At 37.7% G+C, this 18,678-nt stretch overlaps 1 protein-coding gene across 1 annotated transcript in view; it reads right to left on the bottom strand.

The window, feature by feature from the left end:
• The window catches only part of LOC114648909 (polyunsaturated fatty acid lipoxygenase ALOX8-like), an 80,295-nt gene that overhangs the window by 43,873 nt on the left and 17,744 nt on the right, over window positions 1-18,678 (bottom strand). Inside the window, exons 2-5 of the mRNA XM_028798238.2 lie at window positions 13,539-13,740; window positions 5,756-5,837; window positions 1,505-1,627; window positions 1,210-1,313 (exon numbers count right to left, since the gene is read on the bottom strand). Coding sequence (XP_028654071.1) covers window positions 1,210-1,313; window positions 1,505-1,627; window positions 5,756-5,837; window positions 13,539-13,740 — 511 coding nt within the window. The remainder of the gene's footprint in view (window positions 1-1,209; window positions 1,314-1,504; window positions 1,628-5,755; window positions 5,838-13,538; window positions 13,741-18,678) is intronic.

Raw genomic sequence — 18,678 nt, 5'->3', positions numbered from 1 at the left:
AAACAATTTATTCACAAAACATACTTCATATGTGCAAGATGATGTATAGGAATGTCTCAACCCATTCGCCATCATGTTCAACACATGTACCATATGTGGCTCATAAATTGTCCACAAAAATTGTATATAAGTATATACATAGCAGTACCATTAGTGTTAACATAATTTTGACTCACCCTGTATTATTAAATGAGTATTACCCTTGGTCATTAATTTTTGCCAGTTTTAGTTTAAATACATTGAGCTTTAATGAATCAACAACAAGTTAATCTCCCATTAATTTATTCATCGGTTCCCAGGTTATGGTGGTCCCTTTGTACTGCAAAAGTCCTATAAAATTTTGAAAGGGCTGATATTTTTAACCAAATCCAGTCCAACACCCCTTGTGAAATAAGATATTTCCCCTTTATGTGTGACAGCAAACAGGATTCTAATGAAAATCTTTCACGCCATTAGGTTGTAGCACACTGATTTTGATGACAATAGATGAGATCCTTATATGGTATGCAGGTTGAAGGGCTCAGGGATGATAGAGCATGCTTTGGCCACTAGAGAGAGAGAGAGAGAGAGAGAGAGAGAGAGAGAGAGAGAGAGAGAGAGAGAGAGAGAGAGAGAGAGAGAGAGAGAGAGAGAGAGAGAGAGAGAGAGAGAGAGAGAGAGAGAGAGAGAGAGAGAGAGAGAGAGAGAGAGAGAGAGAGAGAGAGAGAGAGAGAGAGAGAAACCCACCCTGGCATTCCTATACCTATTAGATGGTCCTTGACCCCATAATGTGAAAATCAGAGCTACTTTGAGTCAATAGTCACAAGGAAAGTTGGGACAATAAATCACTGGTGGAAAAAGGAAAGGGAAGGGATTCAAAAGAGTTTAAAGGTGAAGACGAGGAAGAGAATGACTCAGATGTTTTGGTGTAGAGCGGTGGAAAAGTGGGGAAGTCACTCTAGATGTCAAACTGGGAATTCACCTGTGAAGGCTGGCCAAGAAGGGTAGATGGGGTTTCTTTGTGGGTGTTCATTTCATGCATTGTGTTCTCCCTCATCTGACATCTTCATTGCGTATACTTGATTTACAACACTGTAAATTTCACTTTTGATACATTTTGACTGGTTTTGCAAATAATTCAACTGTTGAGAGAAGCTTTGTTACTTGATATAGAACCCAGTTTCTGAATTCTGAAATAAAATGTCAGATTTCTAGTATTCAAGCCCATACCTGACACTGAGGTCTTGCTATGTGAGAATATTTGGCCAATATCCTCCAGGTTTTTCCAGGCTGCACTGCGTTTACTCACACGTGTCAGGTTTAGTTCTGCTAAACTAGAGGGTGTGTACAAGAAATAAACAAAGAAGTAAAAGAATATGAAGCTAAATTCATTACAGGACAAAATAAACTGAAGGATGGTTATTTAGAATTGTGAATAATGGAAAGATATAGGTTTAAACCAAGTCTAAAACAAAATTACAGCATATGCTGGCATGAAGCCTCCAGAAGATAAAATTAGCCTTACGCAGACTTTGAATTGAAGAAAAAAGCCATTGATTTGTTAAAAGAAAATCTCAACTCTGACGGAAGATCCATTGGGTTTTCACTTTCGACATGTCCAGGTATGCCAGGTGTAGAATGGCTCCACCTTTTAAGCAAATAAACAGAAAACTAAATTATCACAACAGTAAATAATAATAATAATAATAATAATAATAATAATAATAATAATAATAAGGTGCCAAAGAGGTGAAAGATATAGCCAATTAGAGACATGGGATAATTAATGGGCCAGAATGACTAGGCCATGGAGGGCAATTTAGCCTGGACATTGAGATACACCTTGCTCTTTAAGAAGGATGCCCAGAGATCTTTTATGATCATTGAGAGTCAGGACCTCAGTTTTACATCTCATCCAAACGATGACTCCATTTTTATAGCACAGTGCCCCCTTCACACTAGGGTCCACAAACAAACACCAGAGTAAGTGCAACCTGATAGCCTCATCAAAGCATCTTCCAGCAGCAAACCAAGCTTTTCCTAGATGGTCTCCCATCCAAGTTTTGGCCAGGCACGAACATGCTTAGCATCAGGTGGATGACCTTTTCTAAACCGCACGTCATAGGGCTGCTGGAAAATTTTTTCATGTATTACTTTGAACAGTGAGAGATTCTTAAACCCTAGGTATGCGACCATGTGTTAAATTTAGATGCATGAATCTTCATAATGTGAGTAATAATTCACTCGCCCAAAATATCCAAAGTGGGTGTGAAGCCATCAGACATCAGCCTGACTTCAATCAGCCAGCCCAGATAAAATGCACCAAATGGCAGCCTACCTTGCACATGAGCTGTTGGCTTTGGCCAACTGGGATAAAATGTGCATAACTCTCAAAATTCAAAAATTCACTTTGAATTGTCCCAAAATATGTTCATAATGTTTCAATAGTGCTAGCAGAGACCAAGACAACAATAAATCTTAAAAAAGAAGAATTCATAAACAAAAATTTTAAAAAGCATAACAAGAGACAAAAATAATTTGCCAACAAGGCATTCCTAAGCAAATACATGCCAAAACACTATTCAGAATTCAGAATCCGAAAAACAGAAGCAAAACAGTTGAAAAGCAAGTAAGTATAAAGAATCAACAATAGCCAAAAGATAAAACAAAAACTCACCCACCACTATGTGCACACAATGTATTGTAGAAGCCCTGCAGTTCCCATGAGTCTTTAAGGGGCTGGGAGCTGACCGTCAATGGCCATTGACTGGTGGCCTAGCCTCTTGTGGAAGAACCCACAAAACACAAAGGTCATGGCAGAACAAGCATCCACACAATGAAACCAAACAATAAACAAAACTGACATAAAGACAATGTTAAAGTAAATTATAATAACCAAAGGACCAAATATTAAAAAAGAACACAAAAAGGGAATTTAAACATAAACCAGGGTGTAAACGTCAACAGTAATGGAGAATAGATAGTGGATGTTACATCAAAAGGTTTCTATCTTCACAGAGGGCCCAGTGTATGACTTTCTATATGACAATTTACCCATCAACACATCTTTTGTAGACATGGGGTATTTATTTCTGAAGGATAATCAAAACAATTCAAGTAATGAGTAGGCCAAAAATGTAAACTGTTTCATTTATTTTCTATCATACATGGGCAAGGGGACAAGTTTAATTTTAATTTGATGTAACATTGTTCAGCAGTTTACTGTAAGCTAATATAGTCCTATTGTAGTAAATAGGAAAAAATGCCAAAGTAGGAAATAAACTATGAGAGTAATGTGGAAGAAAAATTAGACTTAGGGGTCACATAGTCATTTAGAGGTAATATAGTTATTGTGTATGAAGTGTTTTGGTAAGCTTTCCACATTAAAATATAGCATCAATCTTAGAAGTACTGTAGTATAAAAGGGTTAATAAATGTCAGAAACTTATTCAAGCATATCAGGGAAACCAAATAAAGGTCAAGTGAACAACAGGGAACTATCAAGTACACATTGGCATCATAATTGGCAAAATGAGGATCGTACTACCAGAATGTCTGGCAGCTCACCTACTGTATATGTATTCACATGAAGGGAATTGAGTCTGGAGATTTTTTTCACTAAAGATCTCTATCTAAATACGTAATGACAGGCAGACTAATGTTGTATTAAAGCATGTAAACACTTCCATAAATAACTAAAGACCTTTCTTCTTGTGTCAATGGCACAAATTTAATGGAAAGCAAATGCAATTTGTTTTGAGATTTTCTTTTTGCTAAGTGAAACATTGGGTTAAGATGCAAATTGAATTTTACTCAAATCATTTTGCTCATCATTAGTATACAGCATATCACTATGCATTTTTAACTCTGGTTATTTCTCATTCAAAGTATTTTTTAAATTAATAGAAAAACATATTTTACCATACAAAATTTTGGGGAAGCAGAGCCTGTAACAAGAACACTGGATGCATGGCAAGAACCAAACTCCAGATGAGGCATTGATCCAAGGCAGAATACACTATAGCACACAATCTACTCCCAATAACAAAGGATGAGTTAAGAGTTGCCGGTACACATAAATCCACATGTTTTAGGGAATGACAGAATACCAGTATAACTAGGATAGGCTATGAGTCCAGAGCTTTGGATTTATAAGGCAGCAGTAACTTCAACTTTGTGACTGATGCTTGAACATTATCCTGAAGAATTTGTTGATATTGGGTTGAATTCATCTGACCCTCGAATTTAACAAGGGCCCCAGTCCCTGAACTAGCCACACAGCCCCACAGCATGATGGAACCTCCACCACATTTGACAGTAGGTCCATCCATCCATCCATTATCCAACCCGCTATAGCCTAATACAGGGTCACGGGGGTCTGCTGGAGCCAATCCCAGCCAACACAGGGCGCAGGGCAGGAAACAAACCCCGGGCAGGGCGCCAGCCCACCGCAGGGCGCGCACACACACACACACACACACACACCAAGCACATACACTAGGGACAATTTAGAATTGCCAATGCACCTAACCTGCATGTCTTTTGGGTTGTGGGAGGAAACCGGAGTACCCGGAGGAAACCCACGCAAACACGGGGAGAACATGCAAGCTCCACGCAGGGAGCACCAGGGAAGCGAACCTGGGTCTCCAAACTGCGAGGCAGCAGCGCTACCCACTGCGCCACCGTGCCGCCCCTTGACAGTAGGTAGCAGGTGTTTTTCTTGGAATGCAGTGTTCTTCTTCTACCATGCAAAGTGCTTTTTGTTATGACCAGATAACTCAATTTTTGTCTCATCAGTCCAAAACACTTTGTTCCAAAATGAATCTGGCTTGTCTAAATGAGCATTTGCACACAACAAGTGACTTTATTTGTGGCGTGAGTGCAGAAAGGGCTTCTTTCTTATCACCCTGCCATACAGATGATCTTTGTGCAAATTGCGCTGAACTGTAGAACGATGTACAGATACACCATCTGCAGCAAGATGTTCTTGCAGGTCTGTGGAGGTGATGTGTGGGTTGTCTGTAACCATTCTCACAATCCTGTGCATATGCCGCTCTGTATTTTTCTTGGCCTGCCAGACCTGGGTTTAACAGCAACTGTGCCTGTGGCCTTCCATTTCCTGATTACATTCCTTACAGTTGAAACTGACAGTTTAAACCTCTGAGATAGCTTTTTGTAGCCTTCCCCTAAACCATGATACTGAACAATCTTTGTTTTCAGATCTTTTGAGAGTTGCTTTGAGGATCCCATGCTGTCACTCTTCAGAGGAGAGTCAAAGGGAAGCACAACTTGTAACTGACCACCTTAAATACCTTTTCTCATGACTGGACTCACCTGTCTATGAACTTCAAGGCTTAACAAGCTAATCCAACCAATATGGTGGTGCAAGTAATCAGTATTGAGCAGTTACATGCATTCAAATCAGCAAAATTACAAGGGTACCCAAATTTTTGCACAACCAGTTTTTCACATTTGATTTAATTTCATACCACTAAATACTGCTTCACTAAAAATCTTTGTTCGGAAAACACCCCAGTACTCAGATGTTCCTAGGAAATTAAAGACATACCACTGTCATCTTTTTTGTTGAAAGTAGAGTAAATTATTATGCAGTCTGAGAGGAGTTCCCAAACTTTTTCATGACTGTATTTTTGCCATTTGTAATATTCTCCTGCAGTTAAGTTCATGCACATCTCCACACCAAGGTTTTAGTGTAAACTATACTTAGATATTATGATGCCATACACAAAAGACATTGTTTTGGTCTCTGACTCACTTCAGTTGACTCTGGAGGTAAATCAGCTCCTGTTTCCTGTGTTCGACAAGGACTGGATTAGAGTCCTCTGAAATTTTCTTAGCTATAGGAGAAAAATAAGTTAGTTTTCATGCATGAGTGTCTTTTCATAGCTTCACCAATGAAGGGAAGTGAAAGGCTTGGGTTTTATTGGTTTTATACATTACAATTAATTAATTGTAAATAGGACATGAAATGCTACAGTATATCTTATTCAAATCACGCCTGAAATCCTCACTCATACAAATCAAGAAACCAAGCAATTAGAAGATTGAATAAAAATAATCCCTGAAAGATATAGAGAAATAGCAAAGGAAAGCAGAGATTCATCATGCTTAATTAACTGAGTAAAACCTTAATAAATATCTATCAAATTCTAAAAAGTTTATGGGTGGTTTCTCAGTACGTGAGTTTGCTTTTTTTAATTCTAAGTAAAATAGGACATCAGTTCCTCATCGTGTTATGGTATGCAGTTTAGGATCCTTTCAGCTGAGTAAGATAAATTGATATGTTAGTAATGTTTAAGATACCACAACGGATTGTACATTAAACAGTGATGTTCCATTGAGTGTTACCCAAAGCAGAGCTATTAAAAAGTTAGGATTATTATGTAGTAAAAACTGCTAGAGAAATAACAGAAAATTGAATTCTAACAACATCTAACCATGGGAAATTCCCAAAACTTTTGGACAAGTGAAGAATTTTCCAGGCAACAATATTCACAATTACAGTCTTGATTCAACAATATGAACAATGTATAATTTTAACTTAAATTAGACCATGTTAAATAAAGAAACCAATGAGTGTATTTTATCAGTATCAGACTTTTATTTCCTACCTGAAGTTGTGATTGAAAACTCTCATTTCCCAACACATTTACATACTATTTGAAGGACAGTGTTTTTAAGAAACTGGTTTTATGACACTACTGTAACTTCATTGATCTATAATAATAAAAGGCAAAGCCCTCACTGACTGACTGACTGACTCACTGACTGACTGACTCACTCATCACTAATTCTCCAACTTCCCGTGTAGGTGGAAGGCTGAAATTTGGCAGGCTCATTCCTTACAGCTTACTTACAAAAGGTAGGCAGGTTTCATTTCGAAATTCAAAGCGTAATGGTCATAACTGGAACATATTTTTTGTCCATACACTGTAATGGAGGAGGCGGAGTCACGTATCGCGTCATCACGCCTCCTACGTAATCACGTGAAGTAAAAACAAGGAAGACATTTACAGCACGAGTCACACGCGGGAACGAAGGTAAATGACGTTAATTTTTGACTGTCTTTTAATACTGTGTGAGCATACATATTAACACATGTGCAATTAAATGTGTACATTTACGGGGTGATTTCTGAGGCTTAAAAGCTCACCTTTTATCAAACGCGGGAAGAAAGGTAACTGACGTTGTTCACTGTCTTTTAATACTGTGTAACCATACATATTAACACATGTCCAATTAAACGTGTGCATTTACGGGGTGATTTCTCAGGCTTAAAAGCTCGCCTTTTACTAAAAAGGTAAATGCAAAACTATTTTCAATCAGTTTATTGAAATGCTCCCGTTAAGGATTGCAATAACATATTCGCGAGATAAAAGAACGAAGTAGGGGGAAATGGAGGAACAGCCGCAAACAGCGAAGAGCAAAAAATTAATTAAACAATTGAGAACGGAGCGAGTTAAGCATACAAGCATGTTCATAAGGGAAACAAAGCACGGTGTAAAACGTAAGTTTAAATTAACTTTATAGAAACGCTCCCGCTGCGGATTGCAATAACATATTCGTGAGATAAAAGTTTAATGAGAAGACACGAGGTATAAACGAAGCACACGCCGTGGCGCAACGTTAGGGGCAACAGTTTCAACCATTCTATGATCTGCTTCTCGCAACTGAAAGACGGCACATGGCGGATGTTAGCCGACTTGCTGACCGCAACGTTAGGGGCTTCAACTATGGCGCTGACGCAACATCTCAGTGCCAACACTTTGCAGACTGTACTTAAAAGACACGCCCTCCTCACTGGACAGTTAAAAACACCAATCAAACTAACGATGACATCAAGTATTACCCAATCAAAAGTAGGAAAGGAGGCATCTTCATAAAATGCGTGTGGGATGATTTGCATGAGACGCTGCTTTAAAAAAAAAATGATAAAAAAAATACGGGATAAATCCCGTCCAGTATTGATTCAAAACGGGACGCGCAATTTCATTCTCAAACGCGGCACAATTCCGGATTTTAAAGGACGGGTGGCAACCCTACAGTGCCAGGTAACCACCCATACAATCAGATTGTGATTCAGACTAGGAATGCAATGAATGTAATTACCCCGATCTACATACAAGGCGAAAGTCTTGCAACATTCAAAGATGATGGTTTGGGATAATTACTACTTATTAAGTACAACATTGAACATAAAAGAGCTTATGAAGCCTTGAACCGAAAAAAGCAAGATCTCAGAGATCGTAAAAAAAAAAAAGGAGGTAATGTCGTTTTACTCGCTGTAGATTTTAGTCAAACATTACCAGTTATTCCACGAGGGAGACCAGCAGATGAACTGAACGCGTGTTTAAAATCCATGCTTCTCCTACGGTCGGTTATATGTCGCGTGTTCTCGGGTAGGTACACCAAAAAATGTATACATTTAAGCATGTAATGGGCAAAGAAAAAATGAGGTATACCCGAAGGCACTGCAGTAGTACTCAATGTAACTTTACTTCTTAAATGTTAATGTTTTACTGTTTAATAATTTATACGCTTCTTATATATTGTTCAAATTCTTTTATCAAAATACCAGTGACAGCGCAATGCACGATAACATGGAGTGAATACACCATACGCATCTGCCCACGGCCGCCCTGGTGTGCGCAGATAGGAGTTGATTCTAAAATAAAATAAACATAAAAAGACTAATACATTCATCACCCATAAAGCGGATAGCAGACGTGACGTATTATATGTGTACCACATTTCAAGTCAATACGTGAAACGGTTTGCAACCTACATGTGATTTAAAATCCTGGACAGACCAACGAAAACCCACGGTAGCAAATTATACAAGAAGATTTTACTGTTTAATAATTTATATTTATATGAAATGTGCTTCTTATATATTACTTCATATTCTCATATGATAATGATGTTAATGTTGTTTATATTGATTTCTATGTTATTGTAAGTGCATCTATGTGTGTATATGTATGTATGTATGTGTATATATATATATATATATATAAAAAATATATATATAAAAAATATATGTGTATATGTATATATAATATATCTGTATATGTGTGTATATCTGTGTGTATATGTGTATATGTATATATATATGACAGCAACACTCATAACAATGACAACACAATTACATTGACAATCATGTTACGTTATTTTTAAAATGTTTCCTTTACTTTTTCATAACCTCTTTAACACACTACTTCTCCGCTGCGAAGCGCGGGTATTTTGCTAGTGCTAAATAATATGCTCACCACAATGGATATTGGGGGAATGTTCAGACATCAAACTGGTTTCTAAAGTCTACAACTTAAATGTGATAAAATTACATAGATGAAAGGTTATATTTGAGGCATACATGTTCAAGGGATGCAAACATACTGTCAGCAAAAATATCTCTAAAGGTTCCAATACCAAGTACCTTCATTGTTTTAAAAATATTAGATTTTTTGGATGGTGGAAATGCATGAATCCTGTATAAGAAGTGCAATTAATAGTAGTATCTCAGCCTTTATACCAAGTTCTAAGTGAGCAATGAACCATTACATTTCTCCTTAGTTGACTTCAGTTGATGGTGACTGGTGTTCTAAACAAAGAAAACATCTATGAGTTAGGGCAGGTTTTTCTCTTTGTGGCTAACCAAGATAATTAACACCAAGTTAACAGAGAAAGTTGGTGGACTAAGGAGGTGAAGGAAACAGTTAAAAAGAAAAAACAAATGTGGAAGGGTGTGCATCATTGGCAGAAGAGACAAAGATACAGTCCAATCTATACATTCTAGAAAACAAAAACTCACAAGGCAGGCAATGTAGAAGGAATTAAATAGAGATGTACAGAACATATATGGCACAAATTATAGGATGTTTTGAAATGTAGTTAAGAAATTGAAAGGAAAGTTTGGCAGGCAAGTGAAGATTAATAAAGATTAATACAGACTAGTAAAGCAGGAAAATAAAGTGCAGAAAGGCAGAGAGAGTTTAAGAATGGATTGTTATAGAAGAATGCAAGTTGTTGGATGGCCATGGAAATAGTGGCTAGGAGATGAAAGTATGTTAAAGGGAGATAAATAAAACATGGCTAGATATTAAGTAAGAATCACAGTAACCAAGAAACTGTCAGGACAGTACATCAAAATCAAAGTGCTAATCTAAAAACCATGATCAGTATAAGCATTGCAGTCAGTCCTCACACCAATTGGAAATTCTTCAGTCCATCACAATCTCTAAAGATTCTTGAATGCTTTTATCTAATTGAACCATTATGCAGATAACAACACACTGTGTGCCATCATCTTCTATATCATGGCCACCATGATGTCTTTACCTTATCTTATTTGGCTGATGCCTTTATCCAAGGTGACTTACAACATTTATGATACAATTGGTTACATTTATTTTGGTTTTCCAATTGGAGCACAGGCAGGTCATGTGACTTGCTCATGGTCACACAGTATCAGTAGCAGGATTTGAATCCACAACCTCTGGCCTTAACCACTACACCACACTGCCTGCCACAGGTGATGTCACAGGTCACATGATTCCTTTGTCAGGTGCCTAAGAAGAGCTAGGCTGTAAACAACATAGTTACAGTCATATGAAAAATTTTGGGAACCCCTCTTAATTCTTTGGATTTTTGTTTATCATTGGCTGAGCTTTCAAAGTAGCAACTTCCTTTTAATATATGGCATGCCTTATGGAAACAGTAGTAGTTCAGCAGTGACATCAAGTTTATTGGATTAACAGAAAATATGCAATATGCATCATAAATTTAGACAGGTGCATAAATTTGGACACCCCAACAGAGATATTACATCAATACTTAGTTGAGCCTCCTTTTGCAAATATAAAAGCCTCTAGATGCCTCCTATAGCCTTTGATGAGTGTCTGGATTCTGGATGGAAATATTGTTGACCATTCTTCATTACAAAATCTCTCCAGTTCAGTTATATTTGATGGCTGCCGAGCATGGACAGCAAGCTTCAAATCATCTCATAGATTTTCGATGATATTCAAGTCAGGGGACTGTGACGGCCATTCCAGAACATTATACTTCTCCCTCTGCATGTATGCCTTTGTAGATTTCAAACTGTGTTTTGGGTCATTGTCTTGTTGGAATATCCAACCCCTGCGTAACTTCAACTTTGTGACTGATGCTTGAACATTATCCTGAAGAATTTGTTGATATTGGTTTGAATTCATCTGACCCTCGACTTTAACAAGGGCCCCAGTCCCTGAACTAGCCACACAGCCCCACAGCATGATGGAACCTCCACCAAATTTGACAGTAGGTAGCAGGTGTTTTTCTTGGAATGTGGTGTTCTTCTTCTGCCATGCAAAGCACTTTTTGTTGTGACCAAATAACTCAATTTTTGTCTCATCAGCCCAAAGCACTTTGTTCCAAAATGAATCTGGCTTGTCCTAATGAGCATTTGCATAGAAAAAGTGACTCTGTTTGTGGCGTGAGTGCAGAAAGGGCTTCTTTCTCATCACTCTGCCATACATATTTTCTTTGTGCAAATTGTGCTGAATTGTAGAATGATGTACAGATACACCATCTGCAGCAAGATGTTCTTGCAGGTCTTTGGAGGTGATCTGTGGGTTGTCTGTAACCATTCTCACATGTGCATATGCCGCTCTTGTTTTTTTCTTGGTCTGCCAGACCTGGGTTTAACAGCAACTGTGCCTGTGGCCTTCCATTTCCTGATTACATTCCTTACAGTTAAAACTGACAGTTTAAACCTCTGAGATAGCTTTTTGTAGCCTTCCCCTAAACTATAATACTGAACAATCTTTGCTTTCAGATCTTTTGAGAGTTGTTTTGAGGATCCCATGCGGTCACTCTTCAGAGGAGAGTCAACGGGAAGCACAACTTGCAATTGACCACCTTAAATACCCTTTCTCATGATTGGACACACCTGTCTATGAACTTCAAGGCTAAACAAGCTAATCCACCCAATTTGGTGTTGCATGTAATCAGTATTGAGCAGTTCCATGCATTCAAATCAGCAATATTACAAGGGGACCCAAATGTTTGCACAGCCAGTTTTTCACATTTGATTTAGTTTCATACAACTACTGTAAATACTGCTTCACTAAAAATCTTTGTTCGGAAAAAACACCCTAGTACTCAGATGTTCCTAGGAAATGAAAGACATACCACTGTTATCTTTTTTGTTGAAAGTAGAGTAAATTATTATGCAGGCTGAGAGGGGTTCCCAAAATTTTTCATATGACTGTATGACCATGAGGAGAGAGTCACAAAATGGTGGTAACCAAAACACAAAATGGTGCTGCTGTATTAATTCCGAAATTAATAATCAAGTTGATATAAGCATAAACAAATTCCAGAAATGCAACAAATTGAATTACCACTGTCAAAAATATAGATTTAACACATGGACAAGAAGGTGAAAAAGACATGCTAGCAGGAGGGTTGGGGTTAGATGCAAAGTACAAGAAGAAGAACAGGAGGTGGGGAAATGGAGAGGATAGACACAGATTAAACAGAGAGGAAGTGCAAAACCATTTGAAGACTGACAAGGCAGCTGGACATTATTTCTGCCCTTGAATATGATTTATGTTTTTTTCCAGTTCCATCTGATGTCTCTGAGGAAACATAAAATATCAATTTGCAAGGAACTAAACTGAATATATTTTTCATCTGCTAGTAATAAAGAACTAAACTGGCAACTGTGAATTAATTCCTTAGTGCTATATATTCCATGTTTCAGAATATTTAAGGCATGATCAGAATTAACAATGGCATCATCACTGCAGTGTCTGATGGAGGAAAAGAAGTTGTTATAAATAAAAAAGTAATCAGTTTGTAACTGTGATATACTGAAGAGAAAACAATGCTAATTCTGAAAATTAATTTAATGGATGTATATTTACAATAAATAAATATTTCCTACCCGAAAACTAACTATACATGTTGCTGACAAACACTCAACCCTTCTATCCTCAGACTCTCCTTCCCAAACTGGAACAATGCTACTCAATGTAATGTACCTCTCCGCTACGTAGTGTACCTCTCCACTAGATAAGAATGTTTTACTCCCCTCAGTTATGAATGCCAACAGTCCCATAAAGGAAAAGTAAGAATGTTATTAAATATTGTAGGAGGTTTAACTTAAAACTGAAGATAATTGATAAACACAAGTGGGAGCTGTTGCTCATTTCAAGTGGTAGCTGTGGTATGCCACCTCAACACTTGTTAAATTCTATAGACGTGCATTTCAAGGCAAGGATTTTTAACTTTTGTAAAGCTCACTTATTAGTCTCTTTGAAAACCTTACAATGGGCTCAGTCAGAATGTTTCTTAAAAAGAACTCGTTTGACTTGTCACCTGTCTAGCTAGTCAGACGATATGATATGGAACAATACTGGATGTCTGTGTATCTTACACAAACCATGAATGATACCATATTGACACAGTATGTGTGGTCTTATTCATAAAATCATCTAAATGTGGTACTTTCAGAGTGAGCTCAGAGAACTACAGCCAACATTGTAAATACTAACCTGATCCCATTCTCAGCTCATAAGTATCTTGTTTCACCATCCATCTGTGATATGGGAAATGGTGTTGTCTGCCACTAGGGGCTTCGACAACTACTTCTTTGCAGAACCACCCACTAGAAAAAAGGAGGCAGGGGTGCTTTTCCAGCCGCACCAGTAAAATGTCTCCTAGGTCCGTTTCACAATTAATTTCATATCTTACTTTCTGCAAACAAGGAAAAAAATTAAGTGCAATTAGCAAGTACAGCATTCGTTTTTAATTTTATTAAAAGAAAGTAACATTCCATACAGTCAAGTCAAGCTTAACAAAACTAAATTCAACCCGCAGCCAAAAGAAAGAGAGGAAGGCCAACAACCAGAGTGAAACTTTAAAAGTAGAGAAGAGGGTTGAGAATCATTTTTCCCAATATAAATGTTTATTCTTAAATGTTATTGATTAGATCCTGCCAGGTTTTTAAAAAGTTTTGAATAGATCCTCTAGGTGAGAATTTGATTTTTCCAATTTCAAATAGTATATAACATCCCACTGACTTAAAGTCAGTTACCTACTAACTTAAAATAGGAGAGTTAGGATTCTTTCAGTTGAGCAAGATAAGTCTATGTCTATGTGCCAATAGTGAAGTAAAAGCAATTACAGTTTGCTTGTCCTCCACTTTAAGCCCATCTGGAAGTACACCAAACACAGCTATTAATGGATTAGGAGGGATTGTGACACCAAGGCTGTCTGATAGGCATTTAAAGATTTTGGTCCAGAGTGATGTTAAATTGGTGCATGCGCAAAACATGTGGCCCATTGAGGCTGGGACTTGATTACAACATTCTCAGGTTGGATCTCACCCTCGAAACATTTTGGACAATTTTAAATGAAATAGATGTGCTCAATAAAAGAGTTTAAGTTTAAAAATGGTATACTTTGCACATACAGTAAGTAGCTATAGTGAATTCTATGCATGGCTGCCTTCAACTCCTTTTCTGAAATATTGAGTAAGAGATTCTTTTGCCACTGTACTTTGGGATCTTTGAAAGAAATGCAGTTTAAGCTGTTTTTATATATTATAAAAATGCTGTCTGAATCTTCAAAACTGATCAGTATTTCTTCTGGAATAGAAATAGGTGGGAGGTGAGGAAAATTGGGCAGATTCCATTTGGCAAAGTTTCTAATTTGAAAGTAGTGGAAAAATTGTGTTGATGGGAAGTTAAATTTGAAGTATAATTGTTTGTAGGATGCAAAGACATTATCTATATACACATTTCTAAATGATCTAATCCTGTACATTTTCTAAACATTAACAACTGTTCAAGTTTGAAAGGGTGGAAAAAGGTGGTTATTGTGTAGAGGTGTAACCTTCTCTAACTTGAAATGCTTCCTACTGTGGTACCCGGCTGGGGTTCATGCCCGGCTGGGATGCCCAGGAGGACCGGAGGAGGGCTTGTGCCTCCTCCAGAACACTAGGGGGCGCCCGCCCTGGTTGCTTTGGGGGCCACGAGTACAGAGCTTGGAAGCTCAACCCTGTAGGGGCCCATGGTCACCACCAGGGGGCGCCCCGATGCCTTGGGAGCCCTGGACCTCAGCACTTCCACCACACCCGGAAATGCTGGGGGGAAGAGGATTGGGGACACCCGGAGGACTTCCGGATACACCGCCAGAGCTTCTGCCACACAGGGGTGTGGTTACAGAAGCTCCTCAGGATGCACCTGAAGTCCATCCGGGGTGTATAAAAGTGGCCGCATCCCTCCAGTCAATGGCAAGAGTCGGGTGGAAGAAGAACGGAGCTCAGAGGAGAGGAGTGGAAGCGGACCAGAGACTGAAGGCATTGTGTTGTGTGGCCAAGGACTTAAGGGGTGATTGGTGCTGCGGCACTGGGTTACTGCTCACTATTGTAAATAGTAATGTATAATAAACGTGCGTGTGGTGAAACCAACATGTCTACCTGTCTGTGTCCGGGCTGTTCCCCACACTACATTGGTTCCAGGAATGAAGGACAAATGAGTTGTTAGTATTTTGATGATGACTTGTATTTACTGGGGAACAAAGCAAGGACTATAAAGAAGTACTGCAGGATTTTATTTCTATTGCCGACCAAGTTTGTGTGTGTTCATCAATTTGTGTCAATGTCCAGATTGTATATTTGCTGCCCAGTAATAAAATTGAAAGTTAGGTAGTGCCATACCACCTTCTGCTTTAGGTTGTTGTAGGGTCGCCCTTTGGATGCGTGGATGTATTGAATTCCAAATAAGCAGAGCAATCTTTGATAAAAGGAAGACTTCAGCTCTCATAAACAATTGCAGCAGATGGTTATTTAGAACACGGGCACTTCGACTAATTTCTTTTATTATCTTCCAACAAAAGATGACCAATTTAACAGAAACATTTTAATTCCATTTCATCAGGCAATTTATTTGTCTAAGAAATTCTGTTTTGTCTGTTTACTTTAAGGTGTTAGAGCACCACCATTTGGTACTGTCATTATAAAGAAATAAAGTTTATATTTATTAGCATGTGTACATAGTGCAATGAAATTCTTACTTTCATTGCTCCTTCAGACTAGCGATAAAAGTACAATGCAAAAAACAGACAATGAAAACAATTCTGACAATCAGTATAATCTTAAATAAAACATCAGACAATATATGTATGTTTTCAAAATACATGTGATCGGCAAATATCATTATCAATAAAATTTCACTTCTCCGCTTAATCTGCTAAATCCAGTTTCTGGACCATGATGAGCTTCAGCCTACTGCTGCAGTACTGGGGTCAAAGCAGAAATTAACAATGCCATTTCATTCAGATCAGGTCACCACTCATCTAAACCTGCTTATGCTTTGGATGTGGAAGGAAAAAAAAAAGATAAAATAAAATAAAAAAAAATCTAAACAGATATGTGGATAATGAGCAAGCTCCAGACAGACAGTAACCTGGACTAAAATTCAGCCTGATTGCTTTTCTAAAATGTCTTAAAGGATGCTGCACTAAAATGTGTAAGAAAAATTCAATTAGCCAAAGAACATGAGTTGATATGACATTCTAAAATGTACAGTACAGCTGCTACATTAAAGAATATGTCACACAAATTTGTCAGTACCACCGATGTAAGATTCTTTCTTTAAATTACAAGATCTTCTCAAATTTTGTCATAGTTTAGTGAAAAACTCTTTAATTGTTAAACTGAGTGTCTAGTGGTCTGGACAATTCGTCAAAGGGAAGGTGTTACACACAAAAAATATGACCATTATAATAGCCATAACAGATTGTAATTACATCCTGAATGTCCTATTCCTTTACACACATTGATATCACATGATCCAATATTGAAAACATGTTGGACATGTTGTACTGTATTTGAACAGAAAGCAGCTTCCCTTTACCTACTAGATCTTTTGCAGTTAGGCCATTACTTTTTTTGACAAACTTGACAGAGTTGTCTGATGATTTAAAACTGTGAAAAGGTGTTTTTTGACTTAGTTTACAGTTCTGCTAACACCTAATGGTGTAGCCATATTCAGAAAAGCCTAGGATGATCCATCAACACCAGAAAGTCATTTCTCTGGTCAGATAACTGTGTTTCTTGCAGTCACCATTTATGAAAGAAACTCTGGAAGTTCTTGACCAATTTCCATACCTCTGTGTCAATTGTCCCAAAAGCAACCATGAAGAAGGAAATCCAACACCATATTAACTGATTCTGCATTTCCTTCAGGGACCTGCACTATTGGGCCTTTGAGATCCATTATCAAGAATGATCTAAAAGGCTACTTTTGTGCCTGCTAGGAAACTTGACTTATACACTGTTGCCACATAAAAGCTATTGAGAGATTCTATTACCTTTGTCTCTGGAAGATTCCTCTTATCAAATTGGGGGATTGCTACACCAATTACAGCATCTGCATCACTGCCAAGATGACCAACACTGAAGTCATGATTCTGCAGAACCAACTCTGCCAGGCGGTTCACTGTACCAGAACACCTCACTATCCTCTACTTCAGCTGAGGTCATACAACATAAGATATCATACAGAACTGAATCAAAGACACCTTTATGAACTACTTTATGAAAAGTCAAGTCCACATCATTAGTGACGCTAGCTAAGGATTTTCTCTATGACACTACATGAATCATCAAGTGGGACTTGATTGAGAGTCTGAATATCATTTTAGTGAAGATGAAGAAAAATAGTTAAGGAAGAAAAGGGCAGGAAAAACAAGTTTATACAAACTGATTTGAAATGGTTTGCAGTGGATAATCAAAAACTGACTCTCTTGCTCCTACTATCCCAAAATCTGTGGTTCAAGAACTGGACCCCCCAGCAACCTAAGATCAAACAGCCTTAACTGAAATCCTGCATGAGTTTCATTTTTAAGTACCACTTTTGACCTGTATCTGCAACAATCAGACAGCATGCAAGCCACAGACTGCAAAAAAGTGTTGATTAATTTCAAAATCTAAACTTTCCCATTAATTTAGAAACCATGACCCAATCCTAACTCCTCTATTGTTAAGAATGAGTATAAGTGACCAAGTACTAGAATAGCAATTTGTAAATCTGCACTTAATTTAAAAATATTGTAACATTTTTCTAAGCAGTTTATTTAAGGGAAATATTGTGAAGTTAGTGTAATTCCACATCAGTCTTAATGTAGGTTGACAAGTGCTATAAAAATGTAATGGTCATCTGTCTATGTGTGAGAACAGAAATGGAGCCAATTTATACAGTTCCATGATTCATATAATTCAAAAATGTATACATTACCCTAATAATATTTTAATAAAGATAAACCTAAAATCTTTATGTGAATTAATCATACATACTGTGTAAGAAAAGTGAATTAGTCATACAAAAGAATGGGATACCAGAAGGCGAATCCCATTTAACTGAGGTTGAAAAAAGGAGAAAAATAAAGATTATTTGAGGGTGAATAAATTATGGTGCTTTGCCAAAAACAAAACTAGTGCAAGGAATAAATCCTTGCACTTCTAGTGCAGGTTTGAATCTGAACTCTGACTTCTAGTTGGTCGTGCCTTTTAATTTGATTGTACTGGGAGGGGCAGGTTTCATGGAGGAAGCAGAAGCTGAGTCATATGTCCTCCAGCTTGTGAGAATCTTAATTACAGATGGTAAGTGAAAAGAAGTTAGCAACAGT

Source organism: Erpetoichthys calabaricus, chromosome 3 (genome assembly GCF_900747795.2).
Source record: "Erpetoichthys calabaricus chromosome 3, fErpCal1.3, whole genome shotgun sequence".
NCBI classification, from domain to species: Eukaryota; Metazoa; Chordata; class Cladistia; order Polypteriformes; family Polypteridae; genus Erpetoichthys; species Erpetoichthys calabaricus.
This window is presented reverse-complemented; position numbering and strand designations above follow the sequence as displayed.